The sequence below is a fragment of the Culex pipiens genome, chromosome 3 (genome assembly GCF_016801865.2).
Source record: "Culex pipiens pallens isolate TS chromosome 3, TS_CPP_V2, whole genome shotgun sequence".
Classification (NCBI taxonomy): Eukaryota; Metazoa; Arthropoda; class Insecta; order Diptera; family Culicidae; genus Culex; species Culex pipiens.
The window spans coordinates 39861204-39885314 of record NC_068939.1 but is presented as its reverse complement, the minus strand read 5'-3'; the positions used below and the strand labels follow the sequence as shown (position 1 = coordinate 39885314).

Sequence of the window (24111 nt, the reverse complement as noted above, 5' to 3'; positions counted from 1 at the left end):
AAATAAAGGTGATTAGTTTGGCTGTTTGAGAAAAATAGTAAAAAGTTTCAAAAATCTAGCTTTACATTTGAAAAAGTCGTATGAAAACTTAAAATGGCCAAAAGAGCCTATATCTGAACATATTTTTTGTCGGATTCTTCGGAAAATTTCACATACTATAACAAAAAATTGGCGATGTGAAACCGTACGTTTCTGAGACATGATTTTTTAAAAATAAAAACTTAGTTTTTCGACGCGCTACGCGCAGAAACAGGAAAATGACGAAATTGGCAAAAATAAACTTTTTCACTAAAACTGCGATAACTTTTAAATTTCAGCGATCCACACATGTTAGGGTACCAAAAGTTTTGATTACGAAAATTTTGGTAACCTTATTTTTTTTTCTCAAAAAGCCAAACTCATCACCTTTATTTTGCGTCTAAGACAGCTGAAATCGGATGAAATGACGCAGAGAAATGATTTTTGAAAAAGGGGTTTTAGCGAAAAATTACGAAAATTGCCATTCTTCGAACCACCCTAGTACGATGTAAGTTACCCAAATGGCCAAACAAAAAATTACGGGTTTAATTATTTTGGCCAAGGAACCCGCAGAAAAATTTTGAGCCCGATCGGAGAACTTTTTATCCTGTTTAGGCTCTTTTCAAACGGAATGTCTGTATAACAACATTTCAAAAGAAATTAACGCTTTGAATATCTAGTTGAAGTAATAAAAATATTGAATTAGCATCAAATGATCATAAAAAAAAACTAAGGTTAGATTACAAATTATCCAATGTTGTTTTCCCAAAAATAAGGGGAGAAAAAATATTTATGCTTGAAATAAAAATTTGCAGTGCAAAAAAATGTAATCGATTGTTAACATTAATAAATAAAATAAACATCATTTATTTTATCGTTTCTAATAAAATTAGACGTATAACCTTTTTCACATTTTTAGTTTTGGAAACGCAGATTGGAAATACCCGTAGCACTCCGGGATATTATTTGTAAGGCTTTGTTGATATTATGAATTCATTTTTCACAGTGGCATATGACTGGAATACTGTAAAAATAAATACTTTTTTGCATCGAATTTGAACTTAAAATCGCATATTTTGTTAAACATTTTTTGTTTTCAAAACACTTTGAAAAGTGTTATAATAGTAGTTTATGCAACAATTTGCAAAAAGAGGATTTTTTTAGCACAAGTCGTACATTTATCCAACGAGGTTCACCAAGTTAGATAAATACGACGAGTGTTGAACAGAATAATAGATTAAATGTGCATGCATTTATTCAATAAATCGTTTAAATAAAAAAAATAACAGTATACTTCCCAAACAGGTGTTGAAAAATTCAACTTTTCAGCCTCCATTGCAGTGCTGAAAAGTGAAACTTTTCAGCATTTATTTTGAAAAGGGTTACTATTCGATTCTGTTATTTTTGGTAGAGAATAGTAAGCTGTTTGGTCGTTCGAGAATGACAGGAAAAGTAAGTAGTTTTACGATGGAACTGCAAAAAAATATTAGTGCAATCAAGTAAAAGACACTTTTAGCTCGTTTTGGCTAATGGTTATTTTTTTCGAATTAATTAATTATTAATTTTTTTTCGACATTTTGCCCAGTAAAAATATTTTAAAGGTTTTCATCTTATTTTTCAAAAATCTTTTAATATATTCTGAAATTCAATCTTTCAATCCAAAATAATAGTAAAATTGTTAATACAGCGAATGAAAATATTACTAAATTCAGTTAGTTTCCTAAGAAATACTGATAAACTATTATTGATAATCTAAATAGCAATCTATTTTCCCAATATTTTTCTTTAATGTAATGGAAATCAATTTTTCAATCAATCTAATGACTAGTTTTACTGAACTTTACTTTGCCTGCTTTTTGACAAAAATCAAGACAAAATGTACAAAAATAACTAACATCATTTATGAATTCGCAGCATTCACTTCTCAGTAAATGTTGTACCAATTTTATGTTTGTTTTGCTAACAATTCTTCACGCTTTTCCAACTAACTAATAAAATTTACCGAAAAAGTCTTAATGCATGAAATATTTATTATGTTGTTATTTCAAAGAATTGATTTGAGAAAATTTATAAATTCCACGGGATTTCACGAATTTTCAAATTTCACGCTGTCCGCGAAAACTTTAAAATTCACTAACCCTAGTGATAACTTAAAAAAGGTTTGTATACAAAAAGTCATAAAACATTTAGAGTATTTTTTTTTATTGATTAGAAAACATTTAGAGTATTTTTGAGTGCCAAAAAATGAAAAATACATATTTTTCGAATCTAACGATTTTTTGTGACAAAAAAGGCTTTTTGTAGTGCTGTACATTGGATTTACGTAAAACAATTACAATTTCAGATTGATTTCATTTGATTAGACTATTATTTGATGTTCTTAGAAATAATATCGAAATTTCATTTATACATTCTTTTTGTTTATTGCAATTCAAAAACTTTTTAAAATAATAACTCCCCTGAAAAAGTTTATTTGAAAGTTGCGAAAATTTCCTTCAATTTTCTTTCTGAGATTTTGAAAATCAGACAATTTATTTTCGAGAGCTCGGAAACTATTGGTCTGATTTTCAATGTTGAACAATTATACATATGTGAAATTTTAGGAAAGAATTCGAAAAATAATCTTTTATTTTTTTGTCCAGGGTTTCGATATTTTCAATTGAACGTTTTTCACAAAATCATATTTCTTAAACCAGATTCTGCACCATCACGCACATTTGAAAACATTTTCAAGTTATGGAAATTTCATTTATACATTCTTTTTGTTTATTGCAATTCAAAAACTTTTTAAAATACACCCAAAGTTAAAGAACGAAGGGATAGTCCTCACGAAAAGAAACGTGAGGAAAGTGCTATATTGCGAGAGTATAGTCCTCTCGCGTGTTCATTCGTTCATTAGAACAGTTCATCCTATGAGTGGTTTATACGGACAAACGACCGCCACTTAGTTACCGAACCATGGTGGCCCATACGGCAAAGGCACGGTTCAATATGCCGAAGGTCTTGGGTTCGAGTCTCGGTACCGGTACTTTTTTTTTGATAGATGAACTTTTTTGGAAAATGAACCATGAGTAAAATACTCTCGGTAATTTCGGGATTTATCCTCTCCGTCCGCACACAGTACCATTTTACTACCGAATCGTGCTCTTCATCCTCTCGTATGCCGATGCCCAGTTCTGGGTGTAATAACTCCCCTGAAAAAGTTTATTTGAAAGTTGCGAAAATTTCCTTCAATTTTCTTTCTGAGATTTTGAAAATCAGACAATTTATTTTCGAGAGCTCGGAAACTATTGGTCTGATTTTCAATGTTGAACAATTATACATATGTGAAATTTTAGGAAAGAATTCGAAAAATAATCTTTTATTTTTTTTGTCCAGGGTTTCGATATTTTCAATTGAACGTTTTTCACAAAATCATATTTCTTAAACCAGATTCTGCACCATCACGCACTATGACTCAGAAGACGTCTTTTTAGTCCTCTGAATAAATTCGAAAATTTAAAAATAACTATTTTATAAATTTTACTGTTATTGAGAAAATGTTTAAGAAAATAATCGGATTTTTTTCCATATATTTATATTTTTCCAAAAAGTCCTTCAACTTTGCCGAAGACAAAAATTCGATCAGAAAATCCCTTCTCAAGATACAGAATTTCATTAATTTACTAGCCAATTTTGTATGGAGACTTGTATGAAAAAACTTATGATTATTTTTGTTTTTGCATGGGTAATGCATAAACAAAGTATTGTTAAATAAAAAAGAATATTAAATATTATATATTGCATAAATTTTAAAAATCGTGAAAAAAATGCGAAATCAGAGGTTTTAAAACAGTTTTATATTGTTTGTCTTAGTAAATAATCTATAGCTTAAAAACTTTAAGCGCTGGTTATAAAATGTCAAAATTTATTTTATGTAAAATTGAATTCCATGCCGTAGTCAAAATTCATAAAAAAAAAGAAATGATCATCAATTTTTTTAAAAAGCAGCGAAAAAAAACCATTGTTATTTATTTTTACTGAAAACTTAAAAATCAAGGACTCTGATAAACATCAAAGTAAAAATGTTTACTGACTTTTGAGGATGATATCTGTAATTTACCAAGTATTTGAAAAGGCGTTATGTTTGTTTGAGGGATTGATGTAAATTTGGACAGCAGCACTGTAGCTATTTGTAAAATAATTTCAGAGAACGATTCTTTAAGAAAAGAAAAAAATGAGTTGCAAATAAAACCAGCTGTCAAAATTTCTGCTCCAGTAATTCATATAACTTTGTTAAATTCGCATACAATATAAATTAAAACACCAAACGCTTTCTAGTGACTTTCCACTGCAGTCACGGCCTCCCTCAGATCCAGCAGTTCCAATGACGCGGCCTTTCAATAAATAAACCGAATTATATCCGTAATAAAAGTCGCACCGCCGGAAGACATACACCGAAAAGCCATTTTCTCACCTATTTTTTTTTCTTTTTCCCTTCCTCACTGTCTTGTTTTTTTTTGTGACTGTTTTTGTTTGCCTTCTCTTTGTGCATCTTTCCGCCTGTTCGCTGCGCCGTCGGTCTGTCCAACTCCAAGCTTCCTGTTCGACTGCTCGTAAGCAAATATCAGAAAAAAAACAGATACTAACTTCACAGTATGTGTGCTTCTTCGAAAAGCAATTACGTTTGGATATTTGGTAACAAATATAAAAAAGAAGAAGAAGCAGAAAACGTGTCAAAGTTGGCATCTCTTTCTCATCGCGTCTTTGTGCGAAAAGCTCGAGCAAATATCGCGCCAAATTGCTGACTTGCTGGCGGATCTCCAGATAAGTAACCGCACTTCCACCCAGAGTACGGCCGCGCGACCGTGTCAGTGAGAGTATGTTTATTATGTCATGAGTATGTACGCGGGTTTTTTGGTTGACTCCGAGGTGCTATTAATCCAATAACACATATTATTCGGTAAAATTTGAGCAAATCTTCATCGGTGCGAAGCCAAGCCCCTTGGCTTTGTGAAGTTAATCTTTACCGGTGCGGATCCGGATCAAATAGAAAGATGCTTTGGATACCCCGAATCATGGTTACAAATTTGGAGGTGTGAAAATTATAGGCTGAAGAAGTGTTGAGAAGGATTATGTCTTGATTGGTGGAAGATACAGGTAGTTGAATGGGACGAAATTTGACGAAGCCTTTTCACAATTCATTTTGATAAAATTAGACTATTTTTTCTTGAAGGAAACACTTAGTTTAATTTAGGACAAAATTTGTGAGATTGATTCGCCGAAGGATAATCATTGAAAAATTTAATAAAAAACTTTGATAATTTTACGAAAGTTTTTTTTCACGAAATCGGAAAAATGGCCTCGATTAATCTTCTATTTGCGAGAAACTATGTCCTTTGGGGTAATTTTTGTCTCTGATCACGAATCCAGTCTGAAATAGTGATGGCTAGGAAATTTGGCGTCAAGGGGACTTTTATTTAAAATTTTACGCTCGATTTTTTTTCATAAAAAATAGAACATGTTTTTAAAATTGCTGCCATTTTGCGTTACTCAACTGCCAAAAATTAAGAGACATGTCATCAAATGGGAAATTCAATGTTATTTTCGGTTCTGCAAGTACTTTTTTTATTTAGATTTTTCATTTCAAAATTACGTGATTTTGTAACTTTGGGTTAAATTTAAAAGTGTATCAATGTTCTACAAAGTTGTAGAGCAGTCAAAAACAAATATTGTGAATTTTAAAGAAATTTCTACAAAACAAAACAGACATAACATTTTCCGCTTGCAAATACCAATCCACGCATCATCTTGCCCAATTGCACGCATTTTGCTCTTATTTTTTTGCTGACCTGCTTCCGATTACTCAATCCTAGAGAGCCATTTCGCGCGCGCCTTCGATGCCGTAACCGAAAGTCGAACAAACATTTGAAATTTCTTTCTTCTTCATTGGCTGCATCTTCAGCGGCCGAAATTGCGCAATTGTGCGGCCGCCACTGACTACGCGCTGAAGATGAAGATGAAATGGCCAAAAATACTCCCGAAAAAAAAAACTAACAACAACCGAAACATATGAACACCGACTTGAGGTGGTGGAGTAATCGAATAAATTGCTGCTTCAGGAAGTTTATTGATCATTACTGCAATTATTTTAAAAGCCTTTTTTCGCTTACCCCGAACACAACTCAACAAGCTTAAAATAAACTTCCTTCTCTTATTATTGGTTGATTGGAGTTTCTTCAGCTTCTGCTTCTTTCCAATAGCACGTGCTCGGCAAGTTCCGAAGAAAGATAATTAAATTGATTAGCAACTTCAGCACTTCTCACGATTTCTTCTTTCTCTACCACTTCTTGCAGAACGTTTGGCGAATTTTCCTGCTGCTGATGATACTGAATGATTTGAGTTTAATTAGTTCCGAGCCGCAGTATCAGCAGCAGCAACCACAACCACAAGTCGGCAACTACAACAATAACAACAACAACAATAATGTCAACAACAATAACATCCAGAACAACAACAACAACAACATACCATCGGGGAGTGGTCAGCCATACCAGCAGTACCGACAACCTCCACCCCCTCCAACGACCGCAGCGCCATCCTTCTTTCAGCGGCTGTCAAATTGGTTCTACTTCTTCGGCGATGACAGCAGCGACCGGCGACCTCCTCCGCCGAGAAGGGCTCCGCCACCACCTCCGCCGCCTCCTCAGAATCCTCCGCTGCAGCAACCGCAGCAAAACTTCCCCAATCAACCGGTTCAGAACGGGTTCCAGAACCAACCGGTTCAGAACGGGTTTCAGAATCAACCGGTGCAGAATGGCTTTCCGAATCAACCGGTTCAGAATCAACAGCCTAACTTCCAGAACCAACCACAACAGAACTTCCCCAATCAGCTGCAGCAAAACAACTTCCAGAATCAGCAACCGGTCGCACAGAACCAACAGTTTAACCAGGTTCCCAATGGTCAGTTCCAGAATGGAAGTAGACCTCCCCAGCTAAACACCAACTACGGAACTCCAGGCTTTAACAGTCCGCAACCGAACGGAGGCTTTCAACCGATAATAGCCAACAACTACCAAGGAAGCGGGAGTAGTTTCCATCCGGTGACGAACACATTCCAGGTTGGCAACAACCAAAACAATCACATCAACAACGTTCAACCGCAACCCCAGAATCACTTGGTACCCTCAACGTTGCAGCAGCAGATCGTTGGATCCCAGCAGGATCCTCGAATACTGAAACCTTCCCAACCCGTGCAGCAGAACTCGAACCAGTTCCGAGATCCGGAACCCACGACACCACCCCCAAACGGAGGTCCAAACGTCTACCGTGACCCAGAGTTCGACTTTCATCCCTGCAACAATGTGCCATGGGTTCCGATTGCTCCACCACCGGATCAGTTTCCCCCAGTAACGCAGGTACCACCGAACGTAATACCGCGTAACACGGTGCAGCCACCGATCAAGCTTGAGGTGCGACCCAAGGGTCACGTCCATTCGGTGTCTCCCTATCCTCCGGGAGCTGCTTCGAACCCCGAACCGTCAATCATAACGGCGGCACCGCCAGTGCAAAATCAACAGTTGATTCAGTTACAGCTGCAGCAACAGCAACAGCAGCTGCAGAATCTCCAGCTGCAACAGTTACAGTTCCAGCAGCAGCAACTCCAGCAACAGCTCGCCCAGCTAAAGGTCAGTACACCAACCCCACAACCATCCCATCCGCCTCCGGTCCAGTCAGCAGCCCCGACAATAGCTCACTTTGTTACCCGTAAACCTGACCCACCCAACACGGCAGCCCCGATTACCTTCCGCCAAGTATCAGCCTCGTACTTTACCAACAAAGACTACAACCCACCGGCCAAGATCCTTCCGATTCAGAACGAGGGCAGTCCAAACGCCCCAATCTCCCTTCCGAACCTCAGTGCCACTCCGGTTCCACCGCTATACACTGCAACCTCCTTCCACACCGATCCATACAAGTTCTACCGACCGTACAAACCACGAGATAACCTGGCGGAACTCGGCTACGGCTATCCGCAATCCCTCAAACCCATGTCCGACAGCTACACCCGTTACAATTCCCCCGGCGGGAACTCCCGTTCCAACAATTCAATCTTCGACGTTGAACAGGTTGCCTCGTCGTCCTCGCAAGTCTACACCACGGTAGCGTACTCCAACGAGGACTCCAAGCCGGCCGCGTCCGAGCTACGGAACGTCACCCTGAACCAGTCCAATCAACTGCTCGGCAATGCCGGCAGCGATGAGGACTACGCATCCGAAGAGGAACCGGAAGAGGATGAAGATGACGACCGTGGAATATCCGGCGTTACGGTCACGTTCCCGGTGGAGGTAACTAGTGTCGTTCCGAAAACGCGTTACTATTCTTCTAGAACGACTACGAGCACCACGACGGAAAAGCCGCCCACAACATTTCAATCTTCACTACCTCCGCCAACAGATCCCTACGACGATAACGACGGAACAGAGCTAGGTAATGGGGTACAGATTATCTACTCCGCTAGCTTGCAAACGAACGCCCCACCGATTAGACCATACGGCAGAAGAAATCCGGATGACCCGCATCTGATCCATCCGGAAGTTAACCCACCCATCAGTCACTTCAACAATCTGCTCAGCGAAGAGGAAGACTCCGTTGCGAGAGAGACGGTCCCGATCGCCGTTTCTACTCGTGCTCCTCCTACGCGACCCGTTTCGTACCTGACCACGTTCAAAGTAGGAACACACTATCCTACAACCTTCCAGCGGTACGCCACCGAAGAACCCGTCGCAGAGCATACGACCCCTATTCCAATTACGGTAACGACGGCTGCTCCCACGACGGTATTGCGATCTTCCTCGATGACCGCCGCCATCGGTGGCTACAAGAACTTTGCTCCCTCTACCAAGAAACCCAAACAGATCCAGATCATCATTCCGTACAGTACCTACAAGAAACCGGAACCATTCCGACCGAAAGACGCCGAAGAGATCGATCACTCCCCGGAGGAGTCCAACCAGGTGATCTCAACGAGCGTATCCACAACCACGCTTCCTCCACCAAAGTCACGCTTCGTAACACGCGAATCGATGAAATACTTCCACTCTACCTCCAACATCAAGGACATCCTACGGAAGGAAACCACCCGACCGTTCTCGCGCCCACCAACGGCGATCCCGGAAAAGCCGACCAAGATGAAGAAGGTCGAGCCGGTGAAGGTTTCCAAGGACAGCAAACCATTCACGCTGCGAATCCCCAAAATGACCCCAATGCCACCGGTGTTCAACCTCAGCGGCTTGACAGCGGATCACCGACTCGAGGTGCAAACCACCACGCAACCTCCACGGACGTTCCGTCCAACGATCGTCATGGTACACCCCTCCCGCTTCGCTCCGCACTACATCAACATCACCCGGGTACGACCGTACCCTACCACAAGCCACACTCACGGTCCAAAAACCACGATCGCGCAACTCCTACGAACCACCAAAATCTTCACCAAATCCCCGAACGCCTACGATGAACCGGAATACATCTCACGGCCCCTCCCCCCAATCATCTACCGGCGAACAACCTTCCCAACAACCACGACCACAACAACCACCACAACCGAAAGGCCGGAAACCACCCCAGTCCCGATCTACGAGCGCAACGAGTGGGACATCGACCCGCTGCTGCTGCAGCGTCGCATCGACACCTGGACGGAGCAGCAGTTCGCCAGCGACGACTACATCCGCAAGTCCAGCACGATTCCGCTGCACCGCGTCACGAAAGCCATCCCGCTGGAGTTCCTCACGACGACGATGCTGCCGGCGTTGCGCAGCCGTGGGCGGGACAGCTGGCGCAACGTCAAGATCGCCATCTCGCCGCACACCAAGGAAAAGGTGTACGTGGTGACGCCGCAGCCCTGGCAGGCGTCGCAGGCGGTGCACAAGCGCGAGTTCCGGCCGGCGATAGCGGTGTCGACGGCGACGGTCGCAGCCGGGCGGTTCTCGATCCGGCCGACGCCGCTGTACCAGCTGCGGGGGGGCACCCGGCAGCCGACGGTGGATGTTTCACCGGAATCAGGTATTGTGCGGTGATGGTGGGGTATAATTTGGGATTCCTTCAGTGACCATTCAATGTTTTTGTTGTTGGAAATGTTTCGTTCTTCTCAAAATGGCGATCACTTTTAAACAAATAAGTTATTCGAGCAAAACAACTTAAAAGAGCCGTAGTAAGTTTGTAAACAAGTGGTGCACTTTTTATCAACCTACAACGAAGTAGTTCATTCATATTGTTTTGCTAGATTACCTTGATTGTTTGATTAATTTTAAGTGTTAGCCTTAAAATTTAACTGATTTATATTTAACTGATTTGTTGATGATCATCAACAAACCTGGAAGTAGTGTCCTATTCTCTAGCAAGTAGAATGAAATGTGAGAACAGTGAGATGTAGTAAGTTGGAGCCTCTAGGCCATGTAAATATCTTCCAAAGTTGTACAAATTGTCTGTAAATATATCTAGATTCAATGTAGGAATTGTACTTACTAAATGATAATGGTAAAGAAACTTACCTGAAATTGAATAAAAGAAAAAGAATAATGAATTAATCATCAATATAAAAATATCTTATTATAACACACTTTATATTTGAATAAAAACATAATTGAAAAATAAAATTTTCTAGTAGCAAATAAATAGTAAATAAAAAAACAATTATTTGACATCGAAATGTATGAAAAAAGGGCGAAGAAATAAGGACGAATGGTCAAAACATCGAAAGTGAATAATAGGTCGAATGGACAGAAGGTTGAAAGGAAAAAAAGGTCGAAAATATATATCGAGGTTTTTAAGCGAAGATGGCGTTCGAATGGTAAACGCCCGAAGTGTCAAAATCACGCAGTGGTACCAACATTACGGAAAAAGTGTGCCATGGCATGACAGCCACATTTTTTTTCTAATGTTGGTGCTACTGCGTGATTTTGACATTTCGGGCGTTCACCATTCGAACGCCATTTTCGCTTAAAAAGCTGGATATTTTAAAAGAGTTTAACAGAAAAAAAGAAAAAAAATTAAGAATATAAAATTCATTAAAACATGTTTGAGCACAGACTTTCTTTCAAAAAAAACGAAAAAATAAAGCACAAATTTTGAAATATTATTTCATTGAACATATTATTTCATTATACATACAGTATAATTTACTCGACTAGTTTTACGTGATGCGTTATGTTTTTTCTAATTTGTCGATTTCTCTGGAACGACGCAACATTTTTGCATTCTTTTAAAAGTAATTTGCAGGTTTTGTTCAGATCTACAAAACGCTTTTTGAAGCTTTCAAAAATATTGTATGCTTCAAGAGAAACCTACGAAACAAAAAGCATAACGCCACCGCGTAAAAAGAGGTTTCTCTGTATCACTGTCATTAAAATGGGACGTTATTCCTTTTTTTCATTTTCTATCATTTGACCTTTTATCCTTTGCACCTTTTGTCATTCGAGCCTTTTGTTCATTCGACCGTCTCTTCTTTCGACCTATTGGTTTTCGACCTTTAAATGATTAAATAATATCTGTAGTAATTTTTTAATAGAGCATAACCTCATGTAAAGAATCAAGCCATTTTGAAAAAATATGTTGTATGTAATTCAATTGTTGAAATCGGGGGGATGGCAACCCTATTCCGCCCAAAGCAAACTGACAACAGTCGACATTAGCACGGTTGTCAAATGAGAGCCCACAACAAAAGCACTAGCTGTCAAATGGTAGCCCATAACAAATCATTGTTTGGGTTTTTGATTTTCAAATTTCCCGCAATTCAAACGATAAATACCTAAAAAAAAACACGTGAATTGTGTTGCTGATGGCAAATTCTATCATATCCTTGGAGATTCCATCCCCATATTGGCTGAAAATTCATATCGAAAAAAGTGATTTTTCTGTTTACCTTTTTTTGCTTTTTTTCTTTTGGTCGATCAAACAGTGCGCCCGTACACTGTGAATCGGCATCACACATTTTTGAGTTTGGTTTTACACATTTGCATGGGACTTTTGAGTTTAACCAGGATAACACACTTCGTGTTACCAAAGTAATATAAATAATACTGATTCTGAGTGTTTGTTATCTGAACTTCCAAGATGGCGGCTTCTTCGCTACCCCCTGGTTGAAATGTACAAAAAAAAATTCTGCAATTAGGGGAACAGCATCTAATTCCAGCGTGCCTCTAATGTTGGCAGGTCAGAACTTTGACATTCAATTAAAGCTAATTAAAAGCGTTTTCAACTGAAATCGAGTGATAAATAGCTCAATGAGAAGTGAGCAAGCAAGTTTCTATCAAAAGTTTTGCAAAATTAGTTGTTTAAACAGTGAAAATCAGCAATTGGATGGAGTTAGGAGCGAGTGCTTAACCTGCCAAACATACGAGAATTTCCCCTGTATAATTTTAATTATTAATGAAATAATTATTGAAAATCAATAAGATTTGAGTAAATTTTTCAGCTACTTTTTTTAAAAAACTTTTTGTCATGTTTGAAACATGCGACTGTAAAATACACATTAAAAAACGTTGTGTTAAAATGTCGAGAAACAAAAGTTTGGTAAAATTTTTCTTATCTGTTGACTCAAAAGTAAAGTAAAAAGGATAGTTTTCTGAAATTTTCAAATAAGGTGGTTACTACATAAAAACGCAAATGGAGTTCTTCATCTAGTAAACAAACAAACGTTTGACTTTATTTTAGAAACTTTCGAAAAATTACAAAATAAATTGCTAAAAAAGTTTGGAGCACAACCAAATAAATGTCTTTTTTTTAATTTATAATTGAAACGATGCCATTTCAGTCATTTGAAACATGAAAAATATAGATTTTATAATCTTTCTGGTTTTGGCGAGCAGTCTTGTCGAAAAAGAAAAACAGATTTTCTCTACTTCACCGACGTTTCGGCCTTTATTTTGAGGCCTTCTTCAGGGGGTTTACTAAAAATGTCAAGCTTTTACAATTTGTGTGTGTTTGGTTGTGTTTTGTGTACTTACTAGTTGTCTGTTTCTTGTCAAAAATGTTTTAGTCCTATTGTTAAACTGTCCTTTACGTTTGCTGCACATCACTGTTTAAAGAATTAATTTAATATTGTTTTGTAAACTATTGTGAAATACTAACATGTTTGTCCAAATAAATTGTTGTAAAACAACATTCAACTGCTGGGTCACTTTGTACTGTACAACGTCTAATTGCTAACTGTCAGGTGGATTGGTTCAGTTGTGATTGTGTTGTGTGTTTTTGTGGTTTTGTTTTGGTTTTGTGTTTGTGTAGGACATGTAGTATTCCAGCATTTGTGTCCTACACAAACACAAAACCAAAACAAAACCACAAAAACACACAACACAATCACAACTGAACCAATCCACCTGACAGTTAGCAATTAGACGTTGTACAGTACAAAGTGACCCAGCAGTTGAATGTTGTTTTACAACAATTTATTTGGACAAACATGTTAGTATTTCACAATAGTTTACAAAACAATATTAAATTAATTCTTTAAACAGTGATGTGCAGCAAACGTAAAGGACAGTTTCACAAAAGGACTAAAACATTTTTGACAAGAAACAGACAACTAGTAAGTACACAAAACACAACCAAAACACACAAATTGTAAAAGCTTGACATTTTTAGTAAACCCCTGAAGAAGGCCTTGAGGCCAAAACGTCGGTGAAGTAGAGAAAATCTGTTTTTCTTTTTCGACAAGACTGCTCGCCAAAACCAGAAAGATTAAAAAATAATCAGTCGTTGCGAACCCGGATATAGATTTTATTATTTATTATTTTTATATATTTCCAAACATATAAAACCGTCCAGAAAAGAAGCAGTATCTTAAGGAGTACTTTCTTACAAAATTATATAAGAAAATAAAAAATAAAAATATAAAAAAATAAAAAAAAACAAACAAACTGCCAATTCTTGGAAGAAGCGCTCTTCTTGATTTTATATTGTCTTTAGTTTTTTAATGAAGAGTATTTGCATAAATGCTTTAAACTGGTGCCCAGTAATAATGAATTAAATAGTTCTCTAAAACAAAACGAAATTTAATGGGATAGAGTTTTGAAAAGTTATGCCCTTAATTTTTATATCAAAACTTTTCGGGGAAATTCATTTTGTGCTCGGGAGAAATCAAAATTTCGAAACATCAGTTGACTACACTAATATAACCTGAAAGTATTCTATCTCTAGAAATCTGTCTATTAAAATTTAGCTCCAAATTTGCGACTCATTCAATGTAACAAGTGTACAAAAAATGTCTACGTAAAATCCCTGTCTGAACAGTGTTTGCCCACACTTGAAATAACATCTCTCTTAGACTGCTGTTCTTCAATCACTTCCAAGAACTAACATCGTCTATCCTTCTCCTTCCACTTGTCTTTGAGTAGAGAAACCAACTATTTGTGTGTAGATTATTTCTTCTTCCTACTTTCTGTATATTATTTTTTAATTTCTCTCCTCACAAGCCCTAATGACGAATCACTCGTTTTAATTACTTGTATTTCTCTTCTTATCTTTCATTTCTCTACGATTTCTTCCCGACGGGGGATATCCTTTTTCGTTTTTTGTTCTCTCCCCTCTCTCCTCTTCCCAGTGAACGATCTGGTGGAACACAAGTCGCGGCACCGGGTGGCCAGCGGGAACCACGCCGGCGGCAGCGGCTTCACGACGGTTCCGCTGAGCGCGGTGACCAAGCTGAAGCAGCGCAAGTACGTCCGGAAGAAAACCTTCAACAGCATCCCCCTGCACAGGTCCTCGTCCAGCAGCAGCAGTGATGAGTCGGTGTGACACTTCCCCCTTAACAAAGTTTCCCGTTTCCCCTTAAGTTGAGTGAAATCAGGAGCAATCCGAGCAGCCAAAGCCACGAGCGAATAGCGAATGATGTAGTTTAAAGGAAAAAAAAAACTAGGGATATTGCTAGGGCTAGCAGCTAGGTCATTACCCGTAATAGGCTACAATTAGGAGTCAAATTATGGTTTTAATTAGGAGAAGACCGTCGGGTCACAGAGGAAAAGATGGGAAACTTGAAGTTTGCAGAAAAAAATGTTAGTTCTCGGAATGACCGCTGCATTCCAAGTGGCGCTTTTCCTTCGAACTGTCAAAATATCAGCGCCATTAAGAGTTCGGTGGTGATTCCGAGAACTAACATTGATTTCGGTTTCAAAACGACAAAATTTTCGTCTTTTTCTCTGTGGCCAGAAAAACGGCGGAAGATTTGGCTCTCTTTTCTGCGGAGACCAACGCGTTTACGGCGGGGGGTGTGGCACGATGTGAATCGTGAATCTTGCGGTTTTATGGGTCGATGAAAATGATGCAATATAATAAACAAACAAGTATTAGCCGTGTAGCAAGCGAATGAGCCCGGATATGGCCCCCGGCTGGAAGGTAAATTAGTTTGTGTATTTATTTTAATTGTAAAAATGACTCGCGGTTTAAGGTAAGGGAGGAGCAGGATAAAGGGAAAAGGTAAGGTGTGGTGGATGAATGAAATTTTTTGAGAGAAAAATTTAAATTTCATGCATTTTAAATAAATATATATTTTTAAATTTTTACTACAAATTTTCAGTCTGATTAAACTTTGCTTAGGATGATGCAAATTTTCAAAAATTCAAAAGATCATAAGAAACCGCATGCTAAAAAATATTCTAAACTCAAGGGAATGCATTTTCAGTTGATTTCAGCTAATTGCTTTTTACTTCCTGATTTTCAGACCTATCAAACTTTTTCGATTGTCTGAAGTTCGAATACCCAAATGTCTTCAAACATTTTTTTTTATTTTCCTAATCATAACATACACAACATCATAACAAATTCGAGTCAGTGACCCAAAATCAGTCAAATTTGCTGTTATAATGGCGTTCGAAAGACGAACGACATGCGACATCTAGTGTTAATTAGTATAACTAGGAAGGATTATATTTTCGCTGATTGAGGTTATGTATGCAAATTTTGATCTTTGAATTTCTAGGGTTTGGAACAATTGTTAATAAAAAAAACTACTTTTTACACAAAAAATAAAATTTGATATTTACAAAATTTCCATAATTTCACGATACGCGTGAGATCCGTAAAAAAAATGAGATTGAGCACTTCCCTAAAAATTACGCGGAATTTGAAAATTTCAAAATTTGTTTCTTAGCTATTTGATTTTTTTAGATAATTATGAGGACAAAAACTTTGTATTGATCCTTAGCAACACAGCAAAAAAATTTAGAATTTTGGAAGGTTGAAAATTTGGTTGGTTGAATATTCCCTCTTTTGCCTTCTTCACTGAGGTAAGGCTATAATCCTGCTCGAAAAATTAACTTTTGAAAAACAGCTCGTAGACCTATATTCATGTATACCTATCGACTCAGAATTGAAAACTGAACAAATGTCTGTGTGTGTGTATGTGTGTGTGTGTATGTATGTATGTGCCCAAAATTCTTGCCAAGTTTTCTCAGCACTGGCTGGACCGATTTTGATTAAACCGGTTGCATTCGACTTGGTTTATGGTCCCATACATCGCTATTGATTTTTTTTTGAAGTTTCGATAAGTAGTTGAAAAGTTATATATAAAAAAGTGTTTTCACATATATCCGGATCTCACTTATATGCATGAAAACTATGTCCGGATCCATCACCCAACCCATCGTTGGTTAGGTAATCAAAAGACCTTTCAAATGAGTCCAAAACATTGAAGATCTGGCAACCCTGTCTCGAGATATGGCCACTTAAGTAATATTTATGTACTTTTTGGAAGCCGGATCTCACTTAAATGTATGTAAACAATGTCCGGATCCACCATCCGACCCATGGTTGGTTAGGTAATCAAAAGACCTTTCCAATGAGTCCAAAACATTGATGATCTGGCAACCCTGTCTCGAGATATGGCCACTTAAGTGATATTTATGTAAATTTTTATTCCAGATCTAAAAAATAGACGAAATTTGTGTCCAACCCCATCATATCACCCATTGTTGGTTATGAGGGAGGAAGGCTCCAACCACATAGGTGGATTAAGTTTTTGAGAAATATTACATAAAAATGTGTAAAAATGTGAACCTGATGAATATTAATTTTTTTTCTGTGAAATTGAAACATTCAAAACCCGCACGTATTTTTTTTTCAAAATTTCTGATAGGTACTTTTTAAGTTTTTTTTTATTGAAAATTCGATTTTACATCAAAAGTTCAGGCAAAAACAAAGAAGATGAAATTTCCGAATTAAAAAAAAAACATAACTCAGCAGCAACATTATTGGCCGTAAAATTAATAATTATTTAAAAATCGGCATTTTTAACCCATCTTTTAATATTTCTCATTGATTCCTACAACTATGCCGAAGACTGATAAGAAAATTCCTTCAAAAGATACACATTTTTTATGTTTACGTACCAATTTTTATGGACTTCCACATATTTTGGATCGAATATAAAAAAAAAACAAAGAAAGCCCACAAAATCGGCCGAATTTTTAAAAAAATTGCATACGTGATCAAAACGAGCATATAAATAAAAAAAACTTGTTGTATTGTATCACGTTTCAAATTGGTGATCATATTGCAAAGAAGAATTTATAATAAAAAAAAATATTCGAGTTCTGTACCTAATTTTAGTGTTTTATTTAGCCTTCATCAGAAAATCTGTCCAATGTTTTAAAAATTTGAGTGAAAATGCTATATTTCGTGAATGTTGATAGAAACGCCTTCTCGAAATGCCTTATCATCACAGAAACTCTATATTTTGAAATACAATTGAAATAAAATCATTTAATAATATTAATCTAGCAAACCCCTTGACATTGACCCTAAGAAAAACATTAAGTGTTTCAATTCTGTACACAATAAAATTGTGTGAAAATATTTAAGATGCAAAATTTTCAGTTATGGATTAAAAAATATTGGAATCTGGCATCCTTGGAATGGTGTTGGCAATTTTTTCATACCTTAATATAAGGTTAAACAACGATTTTTTTTTGTTCATCCACTACACCACATCAAAATCCGAAACAAGACTTATGTAGAGCAATCTTGGAAATAATTTAGTTATCTTTTAAGGAAACAATAAAAAAAAACTACCCAATAATGACGCTTGATCGTCCAAACCGAGTGAATGCGCGCTGCCAGTTATCTAGATAAGTTACAATCTGTAATTCTGGGAACACTTCCCTCATTTGTACAGCATAACCACAATCACTTCAAATCAAAACCAGGTAACGTCCAATTCCTAGCGATAATTGCAAATATAGAAACCCAAGTAGATCATAGACCGCAACCATCGAACGCTGCATGAGAGGTGAAAACCTTTAAATGCCAATCTCACAAATAGACAAGGTTAAAAAACTATCCGTAATAGTGTGAGCGAAAGGGTTGAGCGATAGTAGAAGAAATTAAATAATAAGCGAACCCGGGTTCGAGTGCGAGAAAGTGTGCACGCGATAAATGCTAGTGTATTAATTTAACTTAATTAGACTCTGTGTAAAACTGAATCGAAGAAGAAAAGATTGCGTAAAACAACTCTCTTCCAGAGGATGCTGATGGTTAGTTGTGTGAGAATCTACCATTGTTTGGACCGCACACCAACACGAGAGACACCGCCGAAACAACAGCAACAAAAAGTCAAATGTAAACAAACCCCCTTTTGCGCTTGTAGTGGCGTAGTGTAATTGTGTAACCGACTGTGAGAGTGTGTGTGCGCGAGAGAGAGAGCAAAAAAACTGTGTGAGCAGGAGAGCTAATAAGCCAGAAAAATAAAATTTATAATTTGAAATTAACGCTAACTTGTCTAAATTGGTCTGGAGAGGAACGAAAAAGAAAGAAAACAAAACTACCACCATCACAACAACACAATCAAAATTGAAAGTAACGAAAGCAAAAGTGATGCTGCATAACTTGCCGCTAACCTCTGGGAGAACACAATCACACAATATAACAAGACGAATGAAGGTAAGACAAAAACAAAAACAAAGCAAAACATCCCAAGAAGTAAAACTTACAACTAAAGAGATGATACACACCCAAACCATGAGAAGCAAAAAAAAAACAGAAAGAAAGTGAGAAAGAAGTGAGTTCTCACGCATCACGTGCCATTGTTTTCGAGCTTTCAACCCTTCTGCCAGTGGGGGAGGTGGGGGTGGTGGTTTGGCTTTTTATTTATTTGTGTACGATCTTTTTTTTCGCAATGTTATTTTTTTTAAAGTCGAGACAAAAGAACTACCACGGCCGCGGGTCACGTAACATGGGCGCTTGCCTGGGGTGACCCGCAGCTTCGGCCAGACAGACAAACAAATGTTGCGTAAATAGTATGGTAATTTTGCGTATGGGGAGAAATTATGAAAAAGTTTCATGGTTAAAAGATTTATTTGCAAGGGGCTGCCAGTCTGGCCGAAATGATCAAACTTACTAAATCATTAGTTACTTAAGGGTGCATAGCAAGACAGCAACCAAGGAAATTGTTGTCTTCTTATTCCGAAATTGTCAAATTAACAAACCAAACCAATCCTGTAACAATCTGATTGTCAAATAAGTCAAACATTGTTGCAAATAGCTTTGAAGACTGTACTTAAGGAGATGAATGAAAAATGAAATCGATAATTCCTGTTGTTTTGAAAATACTAAAATATCTGTAAAAAATCTTGGTGCAAAAGCTCTGATTGATGTGCACCGTTTATTACTATAAAAATACCGGAATTGAAAAATTTCAATGAAAACATTTAAGCATAAAATCTGACTCAATTTTATATTTTTCAAAATCTAAGAAAAATATGAATAAATTATGCAATTTGCAAACATCAAAACTATTGCAAAGATCTTTGCATTATGCTCTTGAAATTTAACCTTCATTTCAATTGAATCTAAATTTAAATCGTTTAATTTTGATGCTAAAGCTTATTACAGACCAAATCAAGATTTCTAGTTTGTGACTTATTCTATTGTCTAATCTATATTGCCGAATCATGGATCGGTCAATGTTCCCCTAATAAAACTCACCTGCCGTTCTATTTTTTTTTTTAAACTTTTATGTGCTCAGATAAGGTTTTATCAAACGTCAATGGTAGGTATCAAATAATTTTTCAGAGACTTTTTTTAAAGCTTGACGAATGGCTTTTGTTTTTTTTTAATATTTTATTTTTTTTCTAACTATGAATATTTATTTAAATTTATGTAAAAAGACAATTTTCGAAAACTACAAATTTAAAGCATAATTAAGCATAAGCATAATTTTTCAATATAATTTTACCTCCAACTAAGTGGAAACTGTTATTGAACAAAACAAATTGAGGCACATTTTTAACACATTTTTTTCTTACATAAAAACCTGTCCACATTTAATATTATTATGCATTATTTTTACTGGGTTGCAACTTAAAAAAAAAATTATATTAGCAAAATTACAGTCTTTATTTGTTATCGGCTAAATTCAAGGCCAATGCCACCACTAATTAGAGTAATTAAAGTAATTATTAAGTAATTTCTTATTTTGCAAATTGAACTTTTTAAACGAATCTTATGTCTAATTTCAAATAAGAGTAACACACAAAGATTCCAAAAAAGGCTGGCTTTTTATGTAGGGATTCTTATGCACTAAAATTCTCTATAAAAACTTCGATAAAATGTTGACAAGAAATTGGTTTTGGTGACTTTACTGATTAACAACAAGAGAAAATGCCATGATATATTACTAAGAGAAAAATGTTTCTAAATCCCAAATCTATGCATGTTTTAAGAAAAATTAAAAAAAAAACATTCAAGCAATCACATTTATTTTACAAGTTAATGTCGGTCTACTCTTCTTGATGTTAAATAAACTTAGTTTTCATTAAATTTATTAGTAAAACAAAATTTTCAATTATATACTGAATTGTATTAGTCCAATGACATTGCTTAGTAATTGAATGGTTAAATCTAAATAAACGTCGGAAATATCTTCAAAATTCATGTTGTTAAATTTTTAAAAGCGGGGAAAATCAGAGAGCTTCAGAATTACACAATGAAAGAAGTGCAATCAGCTGAAATTAATTCAAAAATCAACTGTATCGTTATTTTTTGTGTTCAATACTTTCAATCTTATTAAAAAAAAAAAAAAACAAGATGTACTTAATTTTATTTCATATTTCTTAGACTAATTTTCAATTTTAAAAATGAAACTTATAGAAGTTTTAGTCGCAATAACAAGGGAGTAATTTTTTTTTTCAAACATCTTCAAAATTTCAATAAAATTTTACACACTTTAAAATTCATTTTACCGCGATTATTTTAGAACCAGTTAAAATATATTTTGAATTATGTGAAAATTAGAAAAGAAAAACAAACTTTTTATCAATATTTAGTTTTAAGAAAACTTATGACTAATGAAAACTAATGAAATGTTTAGACCATGTCTAGTATGTTTTTTTCGTTTTTTTTTCATCTTAAAATTTAAATTTGGGAAATTCGTTAATTAATCCTTAAATTCAACTCACGATATCTCGGAAAATATTGGTTTGATTTTCAATGTATAAAGTTGAAACCATTGTGAAATTTTCTACTCTGAAAAATCAAACTAGCAAAATTGAAAACCTCCATGTTCTCTTGATTCTTCATTATTTTAAATTGGTTTGAATAAGCATTTTTTATATCGATTCATTGTAATACTTCGTTCAAAACCATTAAAGAAAATACTATCATTTATGTAATATTAATCGTTTTTATTTATGAAAGTGCAAAGTAATCAAGTGATTAAAATAATTAATCATTTTGAGCAAATAATTTCAGTAATTAATTGGCAAACTGGCAAGTATTACTTGCTTCTGGAATGCTTCTGGAAACCCTTGGTTTATTGAAAATAAATAGCCACCACTACATTCATTTTCTCCTAAATTCAAAGAGCAAAAAAAAAAAATAACGAAATTGGAAATTAAAGGTACAAATCATGTTTTGACCAGCCTTTTTGTTTATTTATTTATCAAATATCGCAAAAAATCATCATTTTTGCATTAAAAAATCCGATAATTTTGTATTTGCAGAAACTGCAAAATTCGAATCTTTGAAACTTTTTCAGTATACTGTTCCAGAAGTTAGCCCATTAAAAATTATCAAAAATTATTTTTTTTCATGAAAAATAGCGATTTTATTTTGAACTGCCAATTATTTGGCAAAGAACTGCATTTTTTCAATTGAAAAACTATTTTATGTACTACCGATTATTTAAAAAAATTATAAATAAAATATAAATAATATAAAAATTATAGATAAAAAATATAAACAATGAGGAGAGGCGGGTTTTCACATGTTTCAAATCACGAAAAATAAAAAAATGACCTCAGATTTGTGATAAGGAACCAAAATTACACCTAAGGTCAAAGTTGCATGCAAATCGAAGAGGGGTCGGGACAACAGATGTGTAAATTTACGGGAAATTCCAGTAAAAAAACTGTAATGTAACTTCTGGAAACTAACGTAATTTGAGGTAATATTGCACTATTTTTTTTACTGTGAAGCCAAAAATTACATTGATAGATTATTAATCAATAATGATCAATACTTAATTTATTTTATTTCTGAATTCTATAAACATTATTTTAATTTTAAAAATTCTCAGCAAAAATGTAGCAATCCAGATGCGTGTAATAGGCCTGAGTTTAAAATAAATTTTGCATTATTTTTTGAAATTTAATTTAAACCACGTGGACACTTTTCTGGAAATTTAACCTTCTCCGTCCCCTTCGTGGACTCTGGTTTGTTTAGAGCGTGGACAATCGACAAAATAAAAAAATCTTATTCAATCAAAGAAAAAAAAAATATTAAAAAAAACATCAAGAATTATTTGAAGACGTATAATGTTAAAAAGCGGGGAAAATCAGAGAGCTTCAGAATTACACAATGAAAGAAGTGCAATCAGCTGAAATTAATTCAACAATCAACTTTATCGTTATTTTTTGTGCTTTCAGTCTTATTTAAAAAAAATAAAAAATCAAGATGTACCAAGGGAATGATGGAAAGAGAGGAATCACAATTCCGTATAAATAATTTCAAGATTTTTCAGGTGTAAACCGAAAACACGATAAAAAATTAAAGTAGAAGAATAAGGCTTTTAACTGCTTATTTAATTGTCGATGAACAGGACGCTGCACTGTTTAATCATTTTCTGACGTACATTCAATTTTGAAGTCAAAACCCAGTCATTGAATTGGAAAAAAAAAATCTTTTTCTAATTTTCTTTTCTTGATTTGTGTGCACCTACGTCGATCACAAGATCACAATTCCACCAAAATGTGGCGTCATGTGTGTCGGATCAGTGTCAAGTGTGTGATTCTTTTGTAAAATTGAATGACAAGCATCTATGTCCAAGACCGTAAAACTATCCAAGTTAACCCAGACAAGTTATTAGCTATTCGAAGAAGACGCTCTTGTATGCACAGATTTTTTTCACCACCATTCATCTAATATTATTGTTTGACGAAATGTATTTCAAGAAGGATTTTTAATCAATAAAGATTATTGATTTTTACTAAAGCTAACTTTATTTGTTAAAACTTATTAAAGTTGGCATTCATTATATTTCGATTACCTCATTTATGTCAATTCCATTATTCACCTGTATGATTCAACAATTTGCAACTGATTAAAAATACCCACCATTACGGCTCACAAAGAAACCATCACTGCTGACCACATCCCTCATCCACCAAACCAGACTTTACCTTTTCAACCAAAGCTTTTCGCAACATCCTTTCACGATGCGGTCTTCCCCTCGATACCTCTCAAACCAGCAGATTCACGGGGTCTTTTGTTTGCAAATTAAATTGACTCTCGGGGAAGCTCATCGAAAGTGTAGTACGTGCCAGCATCTTCGCCCAAGCCCGCAGTCAATCGTCCAAGGCAAGAAAGAAAGGATTGACTTGTTACGGCAGTTCACCGATCAGCAACAACAACAAAACCTCGACCAATAGTGCCGTGAAATTTTACTGCAAATAAAATCAGCCGCAATTATCACGCTAATATGGATGTTTTTTTTCTGTCCCGCGCAAAACTGCTGGTAGGCTTTAATTTGTGGGTTGTTTCAGTGCTGTGCAATTACTTTATTTAAATCGAATGGACAGAAGCTGGTGGTCAACGCCAAACGGACAAGACGACGGCGACGACGAT

General features: G+C 35.9%; 2 protein-coding genes across 8 annotated transcripts in view; one reads left to right on the top strand and one right to left on the bottom strand.

Moving 5' to 3' along the window:
• Positions 1 to 15515, top strand: part of LOC120431374 (ataxin-2 homolog) — a 42488-nt gene extending 26973 nt beyond the window's left edge. The window contains exons 2-4 of one of the 2 annotated variants that reach the window (XM_052709685.1): positions 6354 to 7685; positions 8127 to 10062; positions 14600 to 15515. In XM_052709685.1, coding sequence (XP_052565645.1) covers positions 6354 to 7685; positions 8127 to 10062; positions 14600 to 14793 — 3462 coding nt within the window. In that variant the 3' untranslated portion in view covers positions 14794 to 15515. Of the gene's footprint in view, positions 1 to 6353; positions 10063 to 14599 lie in introns of both variants that reach the window. The other variant, XM_052709684.1, reaches the window with a different exon arrangement.
• LOC120429132 (high affinity cAMP-specific and IBMX-insensitive 3',5'-cyclic phosphodiesterase 8) overlaps positions 1 to 24111 on the bottom strand; it is a 315218-nt gene that overhangs the window by 146590 nt on the left and 144517 nt on the right. The window lies entirely within an intron of this gene.